At 37.7% G+C, this 19,168-nt stretch overlaps 1 protein-coding gene across 3 annotated transcripts in view; it reads left to right on the top strand.

Annotated features, from left to right (window-relative positions):
• NRXN3 (neurexin 3) overlaps positions 1–19,168 on the top strand; it is a 1,427,156-nt gene that overhangs the window by 1,309,210 nt on the left and 98,778 nt on the right. Inside the window, exon 20 of one of the 3 annotated variants that reach the window (XM_023528800.1) lies at positions 15,968–15,978. The exons of the other annotated variants lie outside the window; for them this stretch is intronic. Coding sequence (XP_023384568.1) covers positions 15,968–15,978 — 11 coding nt within the window. The remainder of the gene's footprint in view (positions 1–15,967; positions 15,979–19,168) is intronic. 3 annotated transcript variants of the gene reach the window in all.

Consider the following 19,168-nt stretch of genomic DNA (forward strand, 5'->3'; position numbering starts at 1 on the left):
GTAACCTATTTTATTAAAGGATAAATTAAGGTACCATGTGGGAATTAAAATCATCTAAGGTAATAGAACACAGAACTTGCCTAGATTTAGAACTGGGTCTTTTGTGAGTTTCATTCATAATGACACCATAATAATAGCTACATGTAGTAAGAATTTATGAGCCAGGGACTATTTAATATATTTTTACATTTATTAATTCATTTAGTTCCCACAGCAACCCTATGAATAAAGTTCTCCTGTCTCTATTTTATGGATTAAAAAACTGAGGAATAAAAAAAATCTTAAGAAGCTTCTCTCAGTTCATATTGCTCATACACTTTAAAGATGGGATTTGAACCCTTGTACTTATATGTTGGACAAAATGATTTAAAAAAAAAAAAAGAGCAATGACTCTTTAGGGCTCAAAAGAAACTATTCCAACCCATAGTTAGGTATTATTAATATCAGCAGGATCAACTGTTAAATAAGTATTATATATAAGGGTCTTGCCTTTGGATAAAATTAAATCTTTCTCATGAACTTACTACTGTGACCAAATTGCAAAATCTGCAGTGGATGAATAATTAAATCCAGATGTTACTTCCAGAAACAACAGCAGCAGAAACTAGAGATGCGGGGGAGAGGGGAAGACAGAAATGACAGACTCAGTATTCGTAAGAGCCATCATAATTAATTTTAAAATAAAAATATGCTTTAAATGCGTGTTCACTAATCCTAAGCAGCGTATAACAACAAATAAAATCCACCAGCCATTCAACAGCCAGCAACACAAAAACCTTACTGTGTCAAATATAATATGCACGACTGGAGTCACAATTTGGTTATCTTAAGGAGAAATAATTTGGTTATCGTTAAGCTCTTTGGGAAACTGGTTTTAATAATGTTCTTTGGTTATCAGGGGTATCGTTTTTTCCTTCAGGCAAAGAGAAAATGTGCCGCTAAAACCTTTACCATATATAATAGTTTGTCCATGTCTGTGCAGTATTGCCGTAATTCTTTATCACTCGACATGCACAGGGGTATGAGGGCAGGCAGTTTCTCAAGCTGTAGGAAACTGCTGAATTCACAGATTTCCATCTCAACCAGTGCACTAGCTATATATTATATGAAGCTGAAATGTGGTTTGTTGGTTTGTTTGTTGACTATGATAATTTTTAGTGGAATAATAGTTGGAGGAAAAAAACTAAGAAGAGATATAATTGTATCACATGTTAATTTTTTATTGCAATATATAAGAAGGGTAGAAAGTAATGAGAATAAGTTTATCTTCATACTTGTGTCCTTATTTCTCAGTGTCATTCTAAGCACAGACATGTTCCTGTCACTTCAGGAACCAAGGACATTCTATTGCTTTGCTTGCTCTGAGAATGTACCAGGAGCTGGTCCCAATGCTGATACAATTAATTAAAAATATAAACGTGATTCTAGCTAGCTGCAATACAGTCCTGTCACCACAACATTTTTTTTAAATCACTTATTTGATATTCACTGATTTGCAGCTGCTGAAGGTACCGAATCTTTTACCAAATATCTTCCATTAGAGATGTTAAAATTTTATTTTGACCAACTCATGGTCTGTATCTTCCCCAATCTTGGGCATTTCCAAGCAGATTTATTTCTCCTCTTTATTCCTTGCCCACCCAACCACCACTCCAATATCCCTTCATAATTTATAAAGTTGCTCCTTTCTGCTCTTAGTAAAAGGGGATCCAATTCAGTGTATACTCTGAAATTCTGTTTAAAAGTGCTGGCTTTCAATTTAGGGACCAAAGTAGGACGTAGGGTGTATCAATATGGGAATGTTACATGACTGAAATGTCATGACATTTACAATCCAGATGTCATAGCAAGCTGGGAGACAAGACAGCTTGGCTGATAATTAGATGGCAGATGTCCGAGCAGTTTCACATGATATACATTATCTTTTGTATATTTGAGACTTGGGACCCTATCCCTGAAAGATAAATGAGAAATCATCTCACCTATACAATTTTTTTAATTGGTCTTATAATTATATTGCCTTTTTAAAAATTTATAGGAAATAGCATAAATAAGGAAACAAAAATCACTCACAATCTCTATTTTGGGTGTATCTCTGTGAAGGTAAATATACAGTTTATGTTTACTTTTTTCAAAATTTAAACTACATTAAAAAAAATGAAAGAACTGAGGCCCAGGATACTTAAATAATTTCTAAGATCACCCAGCTAATTAGTGGCAGAAATGAGTCCGGAATCCCACAATTTCCCGATTCTCATGTCAGCATTCTTTCTAGAGTACATTATTTTTTTTAAAAAAATTTTTCAGCCATAACAAGATGTAATTGGCATTTCACATTGTGTAAGTTTAAAGTATACAACATGTTGATTTAATACACTTACATGTTGCAAAATGATTAGGTCAGCTAACACCTCCATCATGTCACATAATTAACACTTCTTTTTCTGGTGGTGAGAATATTTAATACCTACTCTTTTAGCAACTTTCAAGTATATAATATAGTATTATTAATTATAATTACCATGCTGTACATTAGATTACCCAGAATGTAATTTATCTTATAACTAAGTTTGTATTCTTTGACCAACATCACCCCATTTCTCTTCCACTCTGTTATACAGTATTTTCCATATCTCTAGGGGTTCAGGTCCAAGACCTTGTGGTTTAAAGGCAAAAGTCAAATCTATTACCACTTTGGAAAAAGAAGTAAAGCTGGTCATTATGTATATTATTTTACAATGTGAATACATTGATTGTCAATAATTACACAAGAATATTTTGTCCATAGCAACAGGAAGAGCTAACTATATCGATAACATTATGGAAGAAAGTCCCAGTTGAAGAGGAACATGCCTTGAAAAATCAGACTTTAAAGACTTATACTTCCTGGATTTGTTATTGGCTTAAACTCATTGTTGGTAGAAAGGAAAATTTTGAGAGAATACATTCAGCTATCATGTGAATTATGGAACCAGGGGCGGGAGGGAATGGGTTTTCCTTATTGCCCAGAGGTATTTTGTGTACGCAAAACTCAAAAGCAAGTTAACTTTCATACTCCAAACTTTGCATGTAGCCGTTGTCTTCAGAGGAATAGGGTGACTGGAAAGAATAAGTTTATAAAGTGGCGGAGCACTTCTCACATAAGGATCCTGGAGGACTTCAGCAGTGCTAAAGGAGCATTCCATTCTCTGATCTAATACGGTTCGAGGGGGAAGTCTTTCTATTACTCTTAAGTTATTGCTAGTTTCCACTAGGATGCCCTGCTCGGTTCCCCATCCTGCTACCTTATAACCTTTTTGGTGATCACTTTCACCAGTAGATTCAGCCCTAACCTTGGCTTGAGCCCATCTTCTTCTGGGGCAGGGGACGAGCTTTGGCTCAATCTTGCTGCTGTTCTTCTTGCAGTTCTGGAACTCAGTACTCCAGCCATGTACTTTTCTTGAAGGGAACACCTGTGCTTCCCTTATTGGACCAGGATTCCAGTTACTGGGGTCCCACCTTTTTCCAATTATCTGAGACCTTTATTAATACTCCTTTTTATCTGGCCAACTGTCTAGCTTTGTACTATCTTATATTTCCTAGTAGCCACATTTAAACATTTAAAAGAAAAAAGTGAAATTAATTTTAAGAATATAATATATTATAACAATAAAATCTATTTTATTATATCTTCTGAATAAATATACCACCAATACAATTTCCATGAGTGTTGAGGAGGGTGAGTACTCATCTCAGACGTAACTGAGATGAGTTATCAGGATACATATTTTTAAATAGTTTAAAATATTTCTTGATTTTCCTGGCTTGGTCAAGTATTTTTTTAAACTTTGTATTAGAGTTGCAAGAATGCACAAGGAGCTTGTGCATTCTTGCAACTCTAATGACCTGTATGTACTAGGCTGGAAAATGTCCGCCCCCCCGCACCCAGAGATACCAGGTGCAAATACAGGAACATGTATATTTTACCTTATATGGAAAAAGGGTCTTTGCAAGTGTGATTAAGTTATGGATAGTGAGATGAAGAAATAATCCTGGATAGTCTGAGTAGGCCCTAAAAACACCATCACAATTACACCTTTAAGCGAGAAGTAGGGGGAGACGCTCTACATGTACAGCGGAGAAAGTGATGTGAAGATGGAGGCAGAGATTGGGGTGGAGCAGCTACAAACCGAGGAATGCTGGCAGCCAGCAAAAGCTGGAACAGCCAAGGAACAGGTTCTCCCTTGGGGCCTCCAGAGAGAGTGCAACCTGCTGATGCCTTAATTTCAGCTCAGTGATATTTATTGATTTAGACCTCTGGCTTCCAGAACTATGAGAGAATAAACTTCTGTGTTAAGCCACCCAGTTCATGTAAGTTTGTTACAGCAACTATAGGAAATTAATACATCAGATACCTTAAATGACAGCAACAGCAATAACTACCAAAAAAAGACAAAGTATCCAAAATGCGAGTAAACGTGTTTTTTAGAAAGTTCTATTACTCTAACAACACTGTAAATAAAAATAGATTTTAGTATGAAAATTGCAGTTTCAAAATCAGTCTTCTGAACCCCCTTCCAAGAACTCTGGTGATCTTTAGCTCTTATTTAAAAACTCAGGAGGCACCACTGCCTACAAGTTGAGCTGTAATAAAGACCCATTGGTATTTCAAAGGTTTATTATGTGATGGGCAGAATGGAAGAATTTAAAGTCATCACTGAGAGCTAATAATATGAATACATAAAATACGAAGGACAAAGGTAAAGGAGTGAAGTCGAGGACCTGAGAAAGTTAAGAAAATGATTGGATGAAATCCAGAGTATGAGTATGGGAGAGTCACTGAGAACCATGCCCTCAAATGGAGAGGCGGGGTAGCAGGCCTTTTTGTCTGCGTGGCCAGCGTGTGCCGTGAGGGCAGCACTGACCACCGGGAGGGGCCTTCTGATAGAGGCAGCTCCACTTTATGTACTTACATGGTTTACCACTAATCCTCAAATAAAGCCTGTTTTATATTTAATGTGCCTCTCACATGCGTATTCTCACTTATGCATTCTTTTCATGCTGTCATATCATTGAAGTGAATGCCTGCTCATCTTTCTTTTTTTTTAATCTGTCTTCTCTCTTGCGTTTTAATTCCCACCTGCCTCCTTAATATGCCCAGTAGATGCTGGCTGTCCCCTCATACTCACTGGATAAAACCGTCTCATTGTTTTCTCCTCCCAAACCACCTCTCTTCCTTTTCATTGTCTGAGTTAGTGGGTCACTGCCCACTTCACTGAGTTTCAGCTCCTCACCTGAAACCATGGACTCATCTTTAACTCTGCTCTCACCCTTCATACTCAGTTGACCGACAGTGCCAATATTTCTTTTCTTCTCTCATTTGTTTCTTTTGCCACGGTCCTACTTTGGGCTCTAATCTTTCTTCAGAAATATAATCGTAGGCCCCAAACTGACCACAGTGCTTCTAGTTGCTCAATGGTCCAATCCCCGAGTTATCTTTCCAAAACACCATCACAACTTTTCAGTCTACTAGGAAACTTATGGTGACTCCTGGAGGAAAAGTCTTAGTTTCTAAGTGTGAATTCACAAATCTCCACAAGCCAGTCTCAGTCTGTCCTTCCTGTCATCTCTACCCCGCATATACCAACTCAACTCTTGCCCTTTGTCTCAACCAACACGCTTCCATTTTTTGCATCTCCTTGAATTTACTCATATTTTCACTGGGATGTCTTCCTTGTCACCTCACCTTCTTTGGTGTAACTCTTTGTCCCTCTAGGCCCAAATTTTCCATGAAACCTTTTGCTTCCTGTTTTCTGCTAATGATACTTATTAACGACTGTATTTATACTAGACTTTGCTTTTAGTTATACAATAAACATCTGCTTTTTAACATAGATTATGATTTCCATGTATATCTTCCCCTTTCTCCAACACTAGATTGCAGATTCCTAGGGACCAAAATGCATGTCTTTATCTATTAAAACCAAGTTTAAATGTCACCTTACCCATATTGACTAATGCTTTTTTCGCGTTATCTCAGTTCCAAAATGTTATAAATGTATATTGTATGATTTAATACCATTTTAAAAATTAGTTCTTGTTTCAATATCTTATCTCCCAAATTAGATTATAACCCTCTCAAGGTCAGGGAGCATGTACTCTACTAAACTCTTAAATATGCCTCAGTGTATTATTATACCACTAATACTTATTGGATGATTCAATTGATATATTCTCTTAGCGAAATAAAGATACCCAGCTCTTCAAATAATTAGCTTTGTCACCTGAGACAAATCATTCATCATATATGAGATTTAGTTTACTATATTGTGAAATAGATGACAGCTTCATTCCTTAAATGTAGAGAGTCACTGATGTGTTCCTTTAAAACACAGCATTTGGTTTCATACTAAAGCTAAAAGCCATGAGAACTTCGAAACAGCAAAAACAAAAAATTTAGAATCAACTGCATGCCTTCTGAAAGCAATTTTGAAAGGCATTATTTCATATAATTCAGTATTATTCTAATTTCCTCTCAGAATTTTAAGAAATATGTCAGACATTTCCCCTGTAATTATAACTTTCTATATATATATGTCTATATGCACATACATATATACACATATATATTTGTATATAGGCAAATGTGTAATATATATACACATACAGACATATAATATACATATAGATTTGTTTTCTAGCCATTATAAGAGTGGTGCACTAATATTTATGGAAAATACCAGTTCACAGGCTTATCTCATATTAAGATCCTCATACACCTTTGTCAGCCACTATTTTTCTTAAAATCTAAAAGAGTGGTTCTTAATGTATTGTTGTGGTCATTATACTTTGTTCCATTTTGTTTATCCTTTTCCCATATATTGTGACAGATTGAGCAATCTATGATTGATTCTTTTGGTTTAGAATTATAGTCCTGTCATTGTTAGAACAAGAGATTACATTAACACTACTCTCCAAAGTCAAATTTTTCTGGACATTTTAACCATCAGGTAGTGATAACAGAAAGCAGTCTAAATCTTTTGAAGTTTTGCAAGATATTGTAGCTCTTTTTCATTGAATTGAGAGGCAATTGCCCTATGATTACCTTGATTCATGTGCTGTATAATTCACCATAATGATAATTTACTCCTTGTACTGAATGGGGTAAAATGTGCACAAGTTAGTCTCTCTGTCTCACTCTCATCTTCTTCCTCTCCCTTATCCTCCCTCTATCCTCCTGTTTACTGTAAGTAAGTGTTTTGTGTACAATCTGACAGGATTCATTATAGAGGTTTTCCCTATATTACTATGTCAATCAAAATATTTTTAAATAAAATAAAAGTAAAAGTTAGGCCAGTTTTTTTTCAAATTCCCAGGTGATTGGTTGATACATGACTTATTGCTTTGATCTAATTACATTTTAATTTGTCAAAGAAAGGCCATACCTAGTCCACTATATGATTTTTTTTTATTTCTAAGTTTATTTGTCCTTAAATTGCCCATAGTGACTCAATATTTCAGAATCTATGTTACCACAATTTCTTCTACACTGAAATTTAACAATTATGGAGTTGGTCAGGTAATCAAACCCGTGTGTGCTTGTAAATACTTATTAATTCTAGGATAAGAGAGAGAGAAGTATACCATAACTCACAAATACATAAATGCTTTCACAAGCTTGATACTTGATGGTTTTATTATTTTAGATGACAGAAACTGAAGCACAAAGATGCTAAACAACATTTTGTAGGTTCTTCCTTGAAATGATATAATCAAGCAAATATTTATAGATGAAATGCTATGATTCTTGTGTTGCCTCAAAACAAACAGGGGCTGGGATAGGCAGGTGGTTCAGGATATAAACAGAACAAAATCAGCCTTGAATAATCGTTGTTGAACCCAAGTGATGGATACAGGAAGGTTCATCATATGAATTTAGTTACTTTTGTATATGTTTGACATTTTCTATAATAAAAAGGTGTTTAAAAAAAATATCATCAGGTGTCTGTAGAGTAACACATGTCAAAGCGTCCAGGTTACAGTCCTGGCTCTGCCAGTATCATGTGGTACGTGACTTTGGATGGGTCTCAACTTCCTGGACTTCATTATTTGGTCAGTAAAACGAAGGCTTTAGATAAGATCAGTGGTTCCCAAGAAGTGAAATTGCCTGGAAAACTTTTAAAAATTTCACTGGCAACTCAGAATTTTATTTGGACTCAGGAAATAGAGGGGAATGTGTATTTCAGAACAACTTCTCAAGTAACTGTGATACCACCATTCTTTAGATGAACACAAATTTGACGGTGACAGAGACTAACTTAAGGCCCGACTGCACAACACTTCACCAGGTGAAGGATGGGTTCTGGAGATATGCATTTTTAAAAAGCTCCCCAGGTCATCCCAATAGGGTGCATATGACACACTTTGAGAAACACTTTTCTAAATCATCCCCACAGTCTCTTCCAACTTTAATGCCCCGTGATGCTACACAAACATTATCTTTTTTTCTTCCAATTTTGTCCCATTTCCTGAATGACTGGTCATTAAATTACATGTATATAATGTTCAAGAAAATGATGCTAAGTTTCTTGCTTTAAGTAATGAAGCAAGGTAGAAGCAGACTCTGGTTTAATTAGAATTTATATTTGAGACCTGTGGGCTATTACTAAGAAAAATTGTCAACCTATGTAAACATATATATATATATAATCTCCAGAGTTCTTGTGGGGAGAAAAAATTTCCTAATTAAATATAGCCTATCAGTGAAACACTGACTATTTAAAATAGATAAATTATTTTAATATATTGTCTCTAGTGTTGCTTCCTAATGATTCCTTTGCATGGAGTTTTATTCTTTACGCTGCTTCTACTGGATAGATTAATAAATTGAGATGAATGAGATTATTCCTTTTCTTCCACCTGTTTTTAACCAAATGCCTATATGCTACATGAGCAGGGAATTCGGCGACTGCTATTGTTGATCACCCAGTTTCTTTGTATAGTGAACAAAGGTTAGATATGTCTGTGAGAAAAAATATTGTCATAAATGTCTGCCTTCAATAAGGCCTCTATAAATATGGGTCGAAAGATTCTAGTAACACTTTTTACTTTAAACCATAGACTTTTATTATAATCACTACTCCCAAACCTAGAAGTTCTACTAGCTTTGTGGCCCAAACTACATTTTTGAGAAGACAATATAAGTGAAGCTGGAAAGCAGTCAAAGCCTTGATGTGTTATCCTCTTCTTTGCCCCTCCATCCACTTGCTCGTTTCTTACTCTAGAAGAAATGAGCACCATACTTGTGATTCCAAATGATTCCTTGTCTTATTGATAAGGGGAAAAATAATGAGATATTAGCATGTCATTACAGTGAATGCTAAATATGTAGAAAAACTAACTCATCTCTAGGATGAAATATCTGACAGTGATAATGGAGAAGTGTGCGCCAGCTGGCTTTGTTCATGGTGCTTTGTCTCATTCTCAAAGCTTTTCCAAGCTCAGAAATCATTATAACATCCCCTAAATGTGTTTAATACTTCATTTATTTAAAAAATCACTACTGAGTAAAAGAATTAAATAAAATCATAACTGATTCTTAGTCAAAGAATATAACCTAACCCCGCCCCATGAACACCGTGGTGTCAATCTCACTAGAAACCTGTTCTGTGACTATGGTGCAAAGCTAAGGGTGACATGTAAAGTAATATGAACCACACAAATACAGACACAGGTAAATGCTTCAAAACCTAAATATTATATTAGAAAAAGTTCCTAATTCAATAGTTTTGTTCCTGCTGCCAATATCAAGTCTTGCTTCTAGGAAGGAAAGATGGTAAATTCCTAATGATGGAATTCCTAAGCGCATTATACGTTTTAAGAAGACTTTTCCCCCAGAAACACAGCACTTCTGATAGCTTTTTGGATTTCATTTCTGCATTTACTTTCAGATAAGTTGAATAATTCCCTGGTTCTAGCTAGTCCCCTGGTTCTAACTAGTAATAGAGCAGGTTATATTAAGGATAACTGATTTTGGAGAAAGTTGTGTGGGTGGGGTATGGGGGTGAGGTGACCAAGAGGTCTTGTTTCTATTGTCCTAGAGTAGCTGGAATAGTCCACACATCCTCAAATGGACCCAAGTCAGGCATATCAAGAGCCACTAGAAAAACTTGCTAAGACAGGGTGTCACAACTAGGATTGTTCAAAAGATGAATTTACTAGCCAGGATCACTTTAATTCAAAAGTTGAATATAAAACCTACTCGAGGAGGAAAACTACACTAATGGAAGGCATAACTTTTTAGTTACTTCTCAAAAACAAGTACAGGGCTAAAAACACGAATCCAAGACAAAAATAAGGAATTGAATGATGTAGAACTAGGGAAGAAATTAAGGAGAAAAAACTCCAAATGTAGAATGGGCTCTACAGCTATTGATTCAGTGACTCAGTGGTGCCATTCTGACCAAGTTCATTCTGGCATCCTCAATATGTCAGATCCATCAATGCAACATCTAGAAGAATCAGCTCTTCTTTCCATATCATCTTCTTAGGTGCAAGGAAAACTTTTCCAGCACCACTAACCCCAGTTCCTTCTGACATCTTATTGGTCAGGACTAACCCAAATATTCTATCTTAAACCAATAAAAGGAAAGGAGTACCATAACTGAAGTATCCCCAATAAAATGGAGAGTCAAATACAAATTTATTCAATCAGTAGAAAATGGGGAGAATTCTTGTCTCATTCTCAATCCGTGGGGCCATGATTGGTCTGCTGTAATTTGGTCCTAAATTGGGGTTGGAAGAGATCTTTAGTAGGCGTAATGATTTCCTAGGGCTGGTGTAACAAGGTAACACAAACTGAATGACTTGCATTGTTCTGAGGGATATAAGTCCAAAATCAAGATTATCAGCAGAGCCATGCTCTCTCTGAAACCTATAAAGGGATTCTTCTTTGCCTCTTCCTAGCTTCTGGTAGTTTGCCAGCAATCTCAGGGTTCTTTGGTGTCTTAGTCTGTTTGGATTGCTGTAACAAAGTAGTATAGACTGTGTGGCTCGTAAACAATAGAAACTTATTTCTTACAGCTCTGGAGGCTGGGAAGTCTGATGTCAAGTCACCCACAGATAGGTGTCTGGTGAGAGCTCACTGCTCAATTTAAAATGGCCTTCTTTTCTCTATGTTCTCACATGGCAAAGGAGGCAGAAATCTCTCTGGAGTCTCTTTTATAAGGGCACTAATCCTGTTAATGAGGGCTTTTCCCTCTTGACCTAATTACTTCCCAAAGACCCCGCCTCAAAATACCATGCATTGGGGATTTTTCAGTCAATAGCACTTGACTGGCAGCTGCATAACTCCAATCTCTGACTTCCTCTGCACATGGGACTCTCCCTGACCATCCGTGTCTTCACATGGCTGTCTTCTTATAAGGGCACCATTCCTACTGGATTAGGGCCCCACACTATTCCAGTATGACTTCATCTAACTTAACTAATTATATCTCTGACTTCTCAATTTCCAAGCAAGTTTACGTTCCGAGGTACTAGGGGTTAAGTGTTCAATATATTATTTATAATGTGGACAAAATTCAACCCAGAGCAGTAGGCTTTTCCAGTCTTTTCCAGTTTGACCCAGTTAGATCTAAATCTATGGGGTTTGGTCTAATGAGCCAGGACACTGTTCTCTAAACTTGCTAGAGCATAATACCCACTAGAGACTCAGTGAACTTGCAGATTTCTGGGCCCCCCACAGGCATGCTGATTCAGGATCTCTAAGGAAGATGTCTGGAATTCTACTTTTTGACAAATACCCCAGTTCAATGTCATGATCAAGCAAATTTGGAAAACATGGAATTAGGGGGCCTAGCTCTTATGGAGCTTCTGCCATGTTATTCCTGACTATGAAAGACTTTTGGCATGTCTCTTTCATTTAATCATTACACGAGTACTGAGGGTCTGCTCTTGTCATCCTCACTGCATACCCGGAGAAGCTGAGGTTAAGTCAGAGTGGAGCTGGAATTGGAACTAGGTCCGATCTCAACATATCCACTCTTCCCTCACGCTAATAGTAAGTTCAGGAATCTGGAATCATCCAGCCAATGTCCTTTGCTTTCCGTATCTTATGCCCAGGGTAAAACATGTTTTCTTTTGTTCCTGTCCTTAGAAGGAACAAAAGACAGCAGGAATTTGTCCTCCATTTGATTTTCCATGTACTAAACAGCGTTTCTTCCCCATCCTCTTAATCCTTTACTTTTGGGTCATTTGTTTGTTTTGTTACTTCTTTAAGAACATCTAAAATGACTGTGTTCCTTTAGAGAAGATAAAAGTTTGTTGAAACAGACATTCTCTGCCAGCCTACCTTTAGGGGGGCTGAAACAAAAGCTCCCTGCCACAGTGCTGCCCTCCTATCATCCCTCAGGTACAAAATGGGTCATTTGACTCTCAGCAGTTTGTGCCAAAAGTTAGCCAGGGGAGAAATGAGACTTCAAAGCTTTCTATAAGCCAACTTGAGTCCAAAAAGCTGCATATATAACTGCTCAAAGGGCAGGTAGTTTACAGAAACCGTGATGTAAAAGAACTGGGACATTGTTTTCCTGAGACCTTTGCCACTAGGATTTTATTTTCAGTGCCCTGAGGGGCCATTGAAGACTTTTAAGCCAGATGGTGACATGATAAAAATTTTTATTTCTAAAAATTATGATGGCCGTTGGGAAAAAGTGGATTGATTGGAAGAGGCAAGGAGAGCCATTTCACAACTTCTCAGGAAAATCATGCAGTAGGAGAACCGCAGACTCCACCAGTGTGGTTCATTTCCTGCACTGTTTCCCATTCCAAACTCTTCTGTGGTAGAATGTCACAGGTTCAGTTTAGTTGTGTCTTTAGTTCAGCAATACATAAGGACTGAGCTACTGAAATCAGATAGTAAATTTAGGAATTTGTATAACTAAACCAATTGATGTATCAAAATCCAGCCTACAAGGCTAACATTATATTGCTTCTGACTTCAGGTTGTAAGAACAGATTTGTTAAAAACAAAAACAAAGTTAAAGGGCTCTCACAAAAGTAACTATATATTTAATGTTGAGTCCTGGATGGAATCCCAGATGTATATAATCAATTAGTATACCGTGGATAAATCTTGGTCCCTGGAGTCAAACTTAGATGGTCCATGCCATACCCTCGCTGTGGCTTTCAGTGGGTTATTGAAACTCAGTTTTCTCATCGATGAAATGGGACTAATAGCATCTGCCTTGTAGGACTGTCGTGAACTCTAAATGAGGTTATAAATGGAAAGGGCTAGGATAGGGCACACAATAGGCTTTTAGTGAGGGTTGCGATGGCTGTTTTATTAATAAACATAGGTAATTTTATCCAAAACGTTAAGCAAAAGATGTGAATTGGAAAGGGCATAAGTGTGGACCATAAAGGTTGAAAATGGAAGAATAAGGAGATATTCACTCTCCATCCTTTTGGTCATTTCCTCCCAATAAAATACAGAGTATTTATTACCCACTTCTGACAACCACATGGAGTCGTTTGCCTCCCACACCGTGCAGAATTATAGACGACGTATTAGAAGCCATATATTGCTTCTGTCTTCCCCACATGCACCTAATAACCACGCCAGAGCTCGATAAAGAAGAGGGCGCTGGCAGGTTTACTCATCTTTTTATATCCTTGTTGTTCTCTCTGCCGTGATCTCAACCGCCAGAGCTGGCGCTCTTGCCCTTTCGCCCCCCTTTCTTGTCCTAGAGCTGTTGTCAAATGTATAAAGACACAGCGAATACACTGGAGCCAACCGAGAGGGAAGAAGGCTGTTCTCCCCCATGAATATGCTAGGGACTGAAGTGTTTGCAGACATCGTGATTGCAGCAGATTAACAAGAAAAGCAGGCTCGATTGGAAGGGAGGCACCGCAAAAGACTGGGGCAACCTTTCAACTCCAGGTCGGGAAGAAGCCGATGATATATATATATTTTTTTCATATTGTGAAGAGAAGGAAAACGTTGTACAGTAAATCTATTGAACTACTTCAGGAGGCTTTTCTCTTGATCTAATTGAGCCGTTTGAAGTGTACTTGAAAGTTCTCATCCAGCCCGTGTCAGAATCCTGCCTGCTATGAGCCGTGAGAAGTTAACCGTCTCTGGCATCGTTAGGAGAGACTGTCAGGTACCTGACGGCTGCTGTGCTGCAGCACAGAGGATGAACATGGAAAGAGTGTGTGTCCACATTCGTCCCTGGTCACGGGGCTGTCTGACTTTGCATCTATGCATGAGGACTGTAGGGGAGGGAAAAAAATCTTTCCTCTACCCATGTTATGTTCTCCAGCTTGGCCCCTGTTAATTAGACTGGCAAGAGACAAATTAATAAGAGAGAAAAAAAAGAAAAAAAAAAGAAGTTTATTAACATGTGCACTGTACGTGTACACATGGGAGCACCTGGTGACAAGTGACCCAAAGGGGTGATTAGAACTCAGGCTTATATATCATCTTAACCTAAATAAAGGAAATGGGATTTGGGGTTCCAGGCAGGGAGACAAGTTATGGAAAGATTACCAGGAAAGATGTAGTATATAAGGGGTGTTTAGTAAGGTTTGTGATGCAGATTTAAGTCAGTGCCTTCACTGGTAAGGGTTGTTGAGTTCTCAGTGGCCTTTTGCTCCAAATAATCCATATGCCAAAGGAGTATATTTTGGGGCTGCATATTCTGGTACCCTTCAGAACCAAGCAAACCCATACGTGCATCTAGATGGTGCCTCTTAATAGTGTCAGTGCTAGATTATTTGTCAAACAGGAAGACAATTTAAAAATCAACTGTGGTTATCCACCTTACTGACCTCTGCTTCAGTTCCGCTAACTGAAACGACCTTGTATGCCATCACCAATCGCTTCACCTTTCATCCATTTGTCTGAGGCCTCAGATTAGATGTCACCAACCTGGGAAGCCCTTCTTGCCCTTCATGACATTGAGGTTAGGGGTACCCCCTGTGTTCTTTGAGTATCTTGATTTCCCATTCAAAGCGCTTAACGCACCAAACTGATTTCTTGCTTTTATATCTGAATATATTTCCTATCAGTTCATACATTCTGTAAGGTTATATTGTGTTTATCCTAGAACTGAAAGCGATCCATGGCGTATAGCAGATTGATAATAAATTACCAAAATAATTGAATAACTGTGGAGGAAAGAGGTTGTTTGAGAGCCCAGAATGCTAGCTCATGACTTGTGGATTGTCAAAAATCACTCACTTTCTGATAATTTTGATGACTCTTATGTCATGCTTTTCAGTTTACACATATCTGCGTGATTGTCCTTAACAGGCTATGGAATTCCCAGTCCTTATAATTGACCAGCACCTGGTAGTTGAGGGTGAGTTGGCAGCAACATAGAAGATTTACATTAGGACAAGCTCTATATCCCCTCTTCTGATTAGTACTCAGGGTTGGGAGGGGGCATTAGTATTCAGATAGAGCAAGCATGTACTGGACACATTCAGGGTGAGTCTGGGAAGAGTAACAAGGTAAATCATTTCCAATTTCCTTTATCTGACACATTAAACTGTTATCATCTAGCATTTTTAAAATAAGTGGTGAACTTGACTATGTCTGTGTATTTGCACTATCATCAATAGACTTAGCTATGGATGTAGCACTCTCCATTGCTGAATTTCTCTTTGCCCTTGTTCTGTTTGAGTTTAGACTTTCAGGAACTTATCTTTACGATTCTCTATTCACCCTCTGGGGTACCTTGCAAATTGACCCGTAACCAAATCTGTTTAATGAAGGTCACAAAAACTAAATCAACATGAGACCCAGGAGTAAAACCCAGTGGTCCTGATTTTTCTATTCACTAAGAAGCAGCCACCCCTACCCCATTCTCTCACCCCCTCAACAGGGCAGGTTATAGAATTTCATGTCATTTTATCTTATTGATTGAATCATCCATCTCTCATTCTGCAAAGTCAGGGTCCTTAAGTACTTGTGTGGAGACACAAGGACTGTTCTTCATTAGCCATATTTGACTTTGTCATTGATATTATTTACAACTTTTGATAATTTTTTTTTAAGTAACATGTCAGGACGACCAGGAAGGACCTTAGATAGGACATCAAATTTCTCCCTCCTGGAGAAAAGCATGAAAATATACTGTTCTCATTATGAGATTGATGTTATCCCTCTGAATAGAACCCCCTAACTTCTTACCTTTGAAGTTCTTATTCAGCTCCCTAAGACCGCCAAACTGCCTGCCATTCTTATATTACACACACACACACACACACACACACACACACACACGCAAACTATATATATATATAATTACTATTACTTTCTTTAGAACATAAGCTAGATTTTTCCACAGTGCAAGCCCCTTACTTTCAATGATAAAAATATTTTATTTCTGTCTTGGTCTGAAAAGACCTTGTTAGCATTTTTATGAACAAAAAATACTGAGGCTTTATTTTTCTTTTGACGGAAATAGTTTACCGTCTTTCTCTACCACTCATTTTTAAGTTTTAAAAAACCTTTCCACCATTTCTATTGTTTTCCAGCAATTTTTTTGTACGATCTTAGAGAGACAACCGCAACTGCACTTAACCGTGTCTCTCACATGTACCTATGTGGCTCTGGGCAGCTTGCTTCATATGCCGGGCAGGTTTCTGAAGCAGAGGGCGGGAATCGAATCCTTGGAAATCAAGTCATTGCTTAAGGATGTGGAGGAACTTGCTATTTGAATGAACCCTATTATGAACTTTTTTACAAAGCAAATAAAGACTATCTTATCTTCTGTTCTACGCAAATCCTGATTCCCACATTTAAGCTGGAAGTCCCTATTTGTATAGTTATCTTTACATAAAGGTCATTCCCCAATCTTATAATTGAAAAATTAGGCAATTTTCATTTACTCTCTGGCTTCTCTGCCTGAAAATCTCTTAGCTCTATCTTTATTTTGGTATTCTCTCGGAGTAACTATAATAGTCTGAAAAAAATAACGATATCTCTGTTTTAGTCTGAAAACAAAATAGGCAGAATAGACGCTAGGCATGAGGTACCCAGAGCTAGGTCGTGTGAACTAGTGATGACATTTTGGAAAATTGTAGTAAATCGTGATTTTCTTATGATAGAAATATAGAAATGTCTGATTTTGACATTTAATTCTCAAACAGACTATGTTCCTTCTCCCTCTCCCACTCTGGATTTTATCATCATGTAAATGAGAACTAAGTCATCTTGCCTTTGAGTCATTCATGAAGAAAGTTTTCCTTTTCTTGTTCTGAAAAAAGTGATTATTTCACTTTTAGAGAGGACGCCTCCTGGGGCCAGATGAAACATCTGAAAGAAGTAAATATTAATCAGAATTAGATGTGAAGATGAAACTCTTTTCAGTTCTTTATTATTTTTTAATTTCTTTTTTTCAATTAGAGCTGACATTCAATATTAGTCTATATTAGTTTCAGGTATATAGCACAGTGGTTAGACATTTGTATTTGAAGATGAAATTTGACTTGCCTTTTTACCATTAAATACATATTTGAAAAATGTGCCCTTCTCATATAGATTTTCTTTCTTTGTCACACCATTACTGAGTTGAACCAGAGAAGTAAATCTTAATATTCTGTCCAAGATAATGTGCTGTTTTCTGGCCTATGCCAAAGCAGAAAATGTCAACGAGTACTGGGGTGCTTTGTTAAACCTAATGGACTTGGTCATTTCAGAAAGCATCGTGGTCAAGGTGCTCCAAGTAACAATAATTTGCCCAGGGAATTGGGGCTGGAGTCACTCTTTGTCCCAGTTATGAAGTCTGCTCACATTAGGAGTCTGAAAATGAAGCCAGAAGTAAAAACTGGCTTTACTACTGAGAACCCAAACGTGTAGCTATTGGGGAAGAAAAATAGAACAGGATGTTTTCCAAGGATCCTGTTTTGTGGTTGGTCAGCAAATGTCTCGCGTTCACGTGAAATCCACCACTGAAAGCTGATGTGGTATCAGTTGTGATTCCCAGAACTCCACGGTCCAGCTTCACCATCAGAACCAGATAGGCTTAGTGCTCACCGTCTCACAGGAGCTCAAGCCCTCCATTTCAGCAAGGTATTTGGGTTGGACACACCTCTGCAAGCGGGATGATGAACTGCAACTGGGAGCAAATTAGCTTTCTTCAGGAGCTATTTATTACTCTCAAATTAGCAGCATATTAGATGAAAACCAAAACAAAGGCAGTTGCAAAATGAGGACATACGAGAGATGCGAAATGAGGACATACGAGAGCTGCAATATGTCTGATCTTTGTGCATCGAAGTCAGAGCAACGTGGGTGAAAAAAGACCACCTTGGTATGTTGGTGGGCCCATCTTGCTGAAAGGCCCAAGCAGAGGCAGTAGCTATACCTGGTCATTGGTGGACTTCCTGACTTTTCTGAGAAGGACAGGTCAAATTAATGGTGATACTGTCTGTCTGATTTATCACTAATTCTCCCTGCAGTTTGAATTAGCTCTGCTCTTTTTCTCCTCCCATTTTAATCTCAAGCATATGTGTATTTTTGTATCATTAATTTTAAAAGTCTGCAAAGCATTTGCTGTCATCCATTTAGTTTCAAAGAGGAGCTGCATGATGTAGTAGGAAGAACACTGAACTGTGTTCCTATCCGGGTCTGATACTGACCTGTGCTGTGACCTTGGACACAACCTTTCAGCCATATTAGTTTTTTGCTGTTGTCAGCTCACAAAGCTACTTCAAGTCTTTGGACAATAAGAAATATACTTTTTCCCTCCATTAAATATACATTCTCCTTCAAGAAGAGTGTATTAGGAACTGATTGACATTGAAGGAATTTGGTAAGTATGTTATTTTTTTTTCCTGGAAAGGTAGTCCTTTATGGAACAGGATAGTATTACCTTCATGGAGCAAGTTTAGCAAATTCTCTTAATTTTAGGCCTCTAGAGTAATTTCTACATGACTCTTGTTCCCTGTTCTTCCTTGAATTCCTAAAGGACACACACACACACACACACACACACAAAAGAATGAACTGCACACAGTTGCTGTATCTCTAAACAAATGCCCAGCTGCATTTAGGAAATGTCCAACACTGTGTTAGAAATCCAGAGAGAACCAGAGATAGAATGGTCAAGTTGAAAATGAAATGAACTTTTCACACTCACTATTGGAAGATGCCTTAAAAGTGCTTTTAATAACCACAAAA

Source organism: Pteropus vampyrus, unplaced genomic scaffold (genome assembly GCF_000151845.1).
Source record: "Pteropus vampyrus isolate Shadow unplaced genomic scaffold, Pvam_2.0 Scaffold32, whole genome shotgun sequence".
In the NCBI taxonomy this organism is placed as follows: domain Eukaryota; kingdom Metazoa; phylum Chordata; class Mammalia; order Chiroptera; family Pteropodidae; genus Pteropus; species Pteropus vampyrus.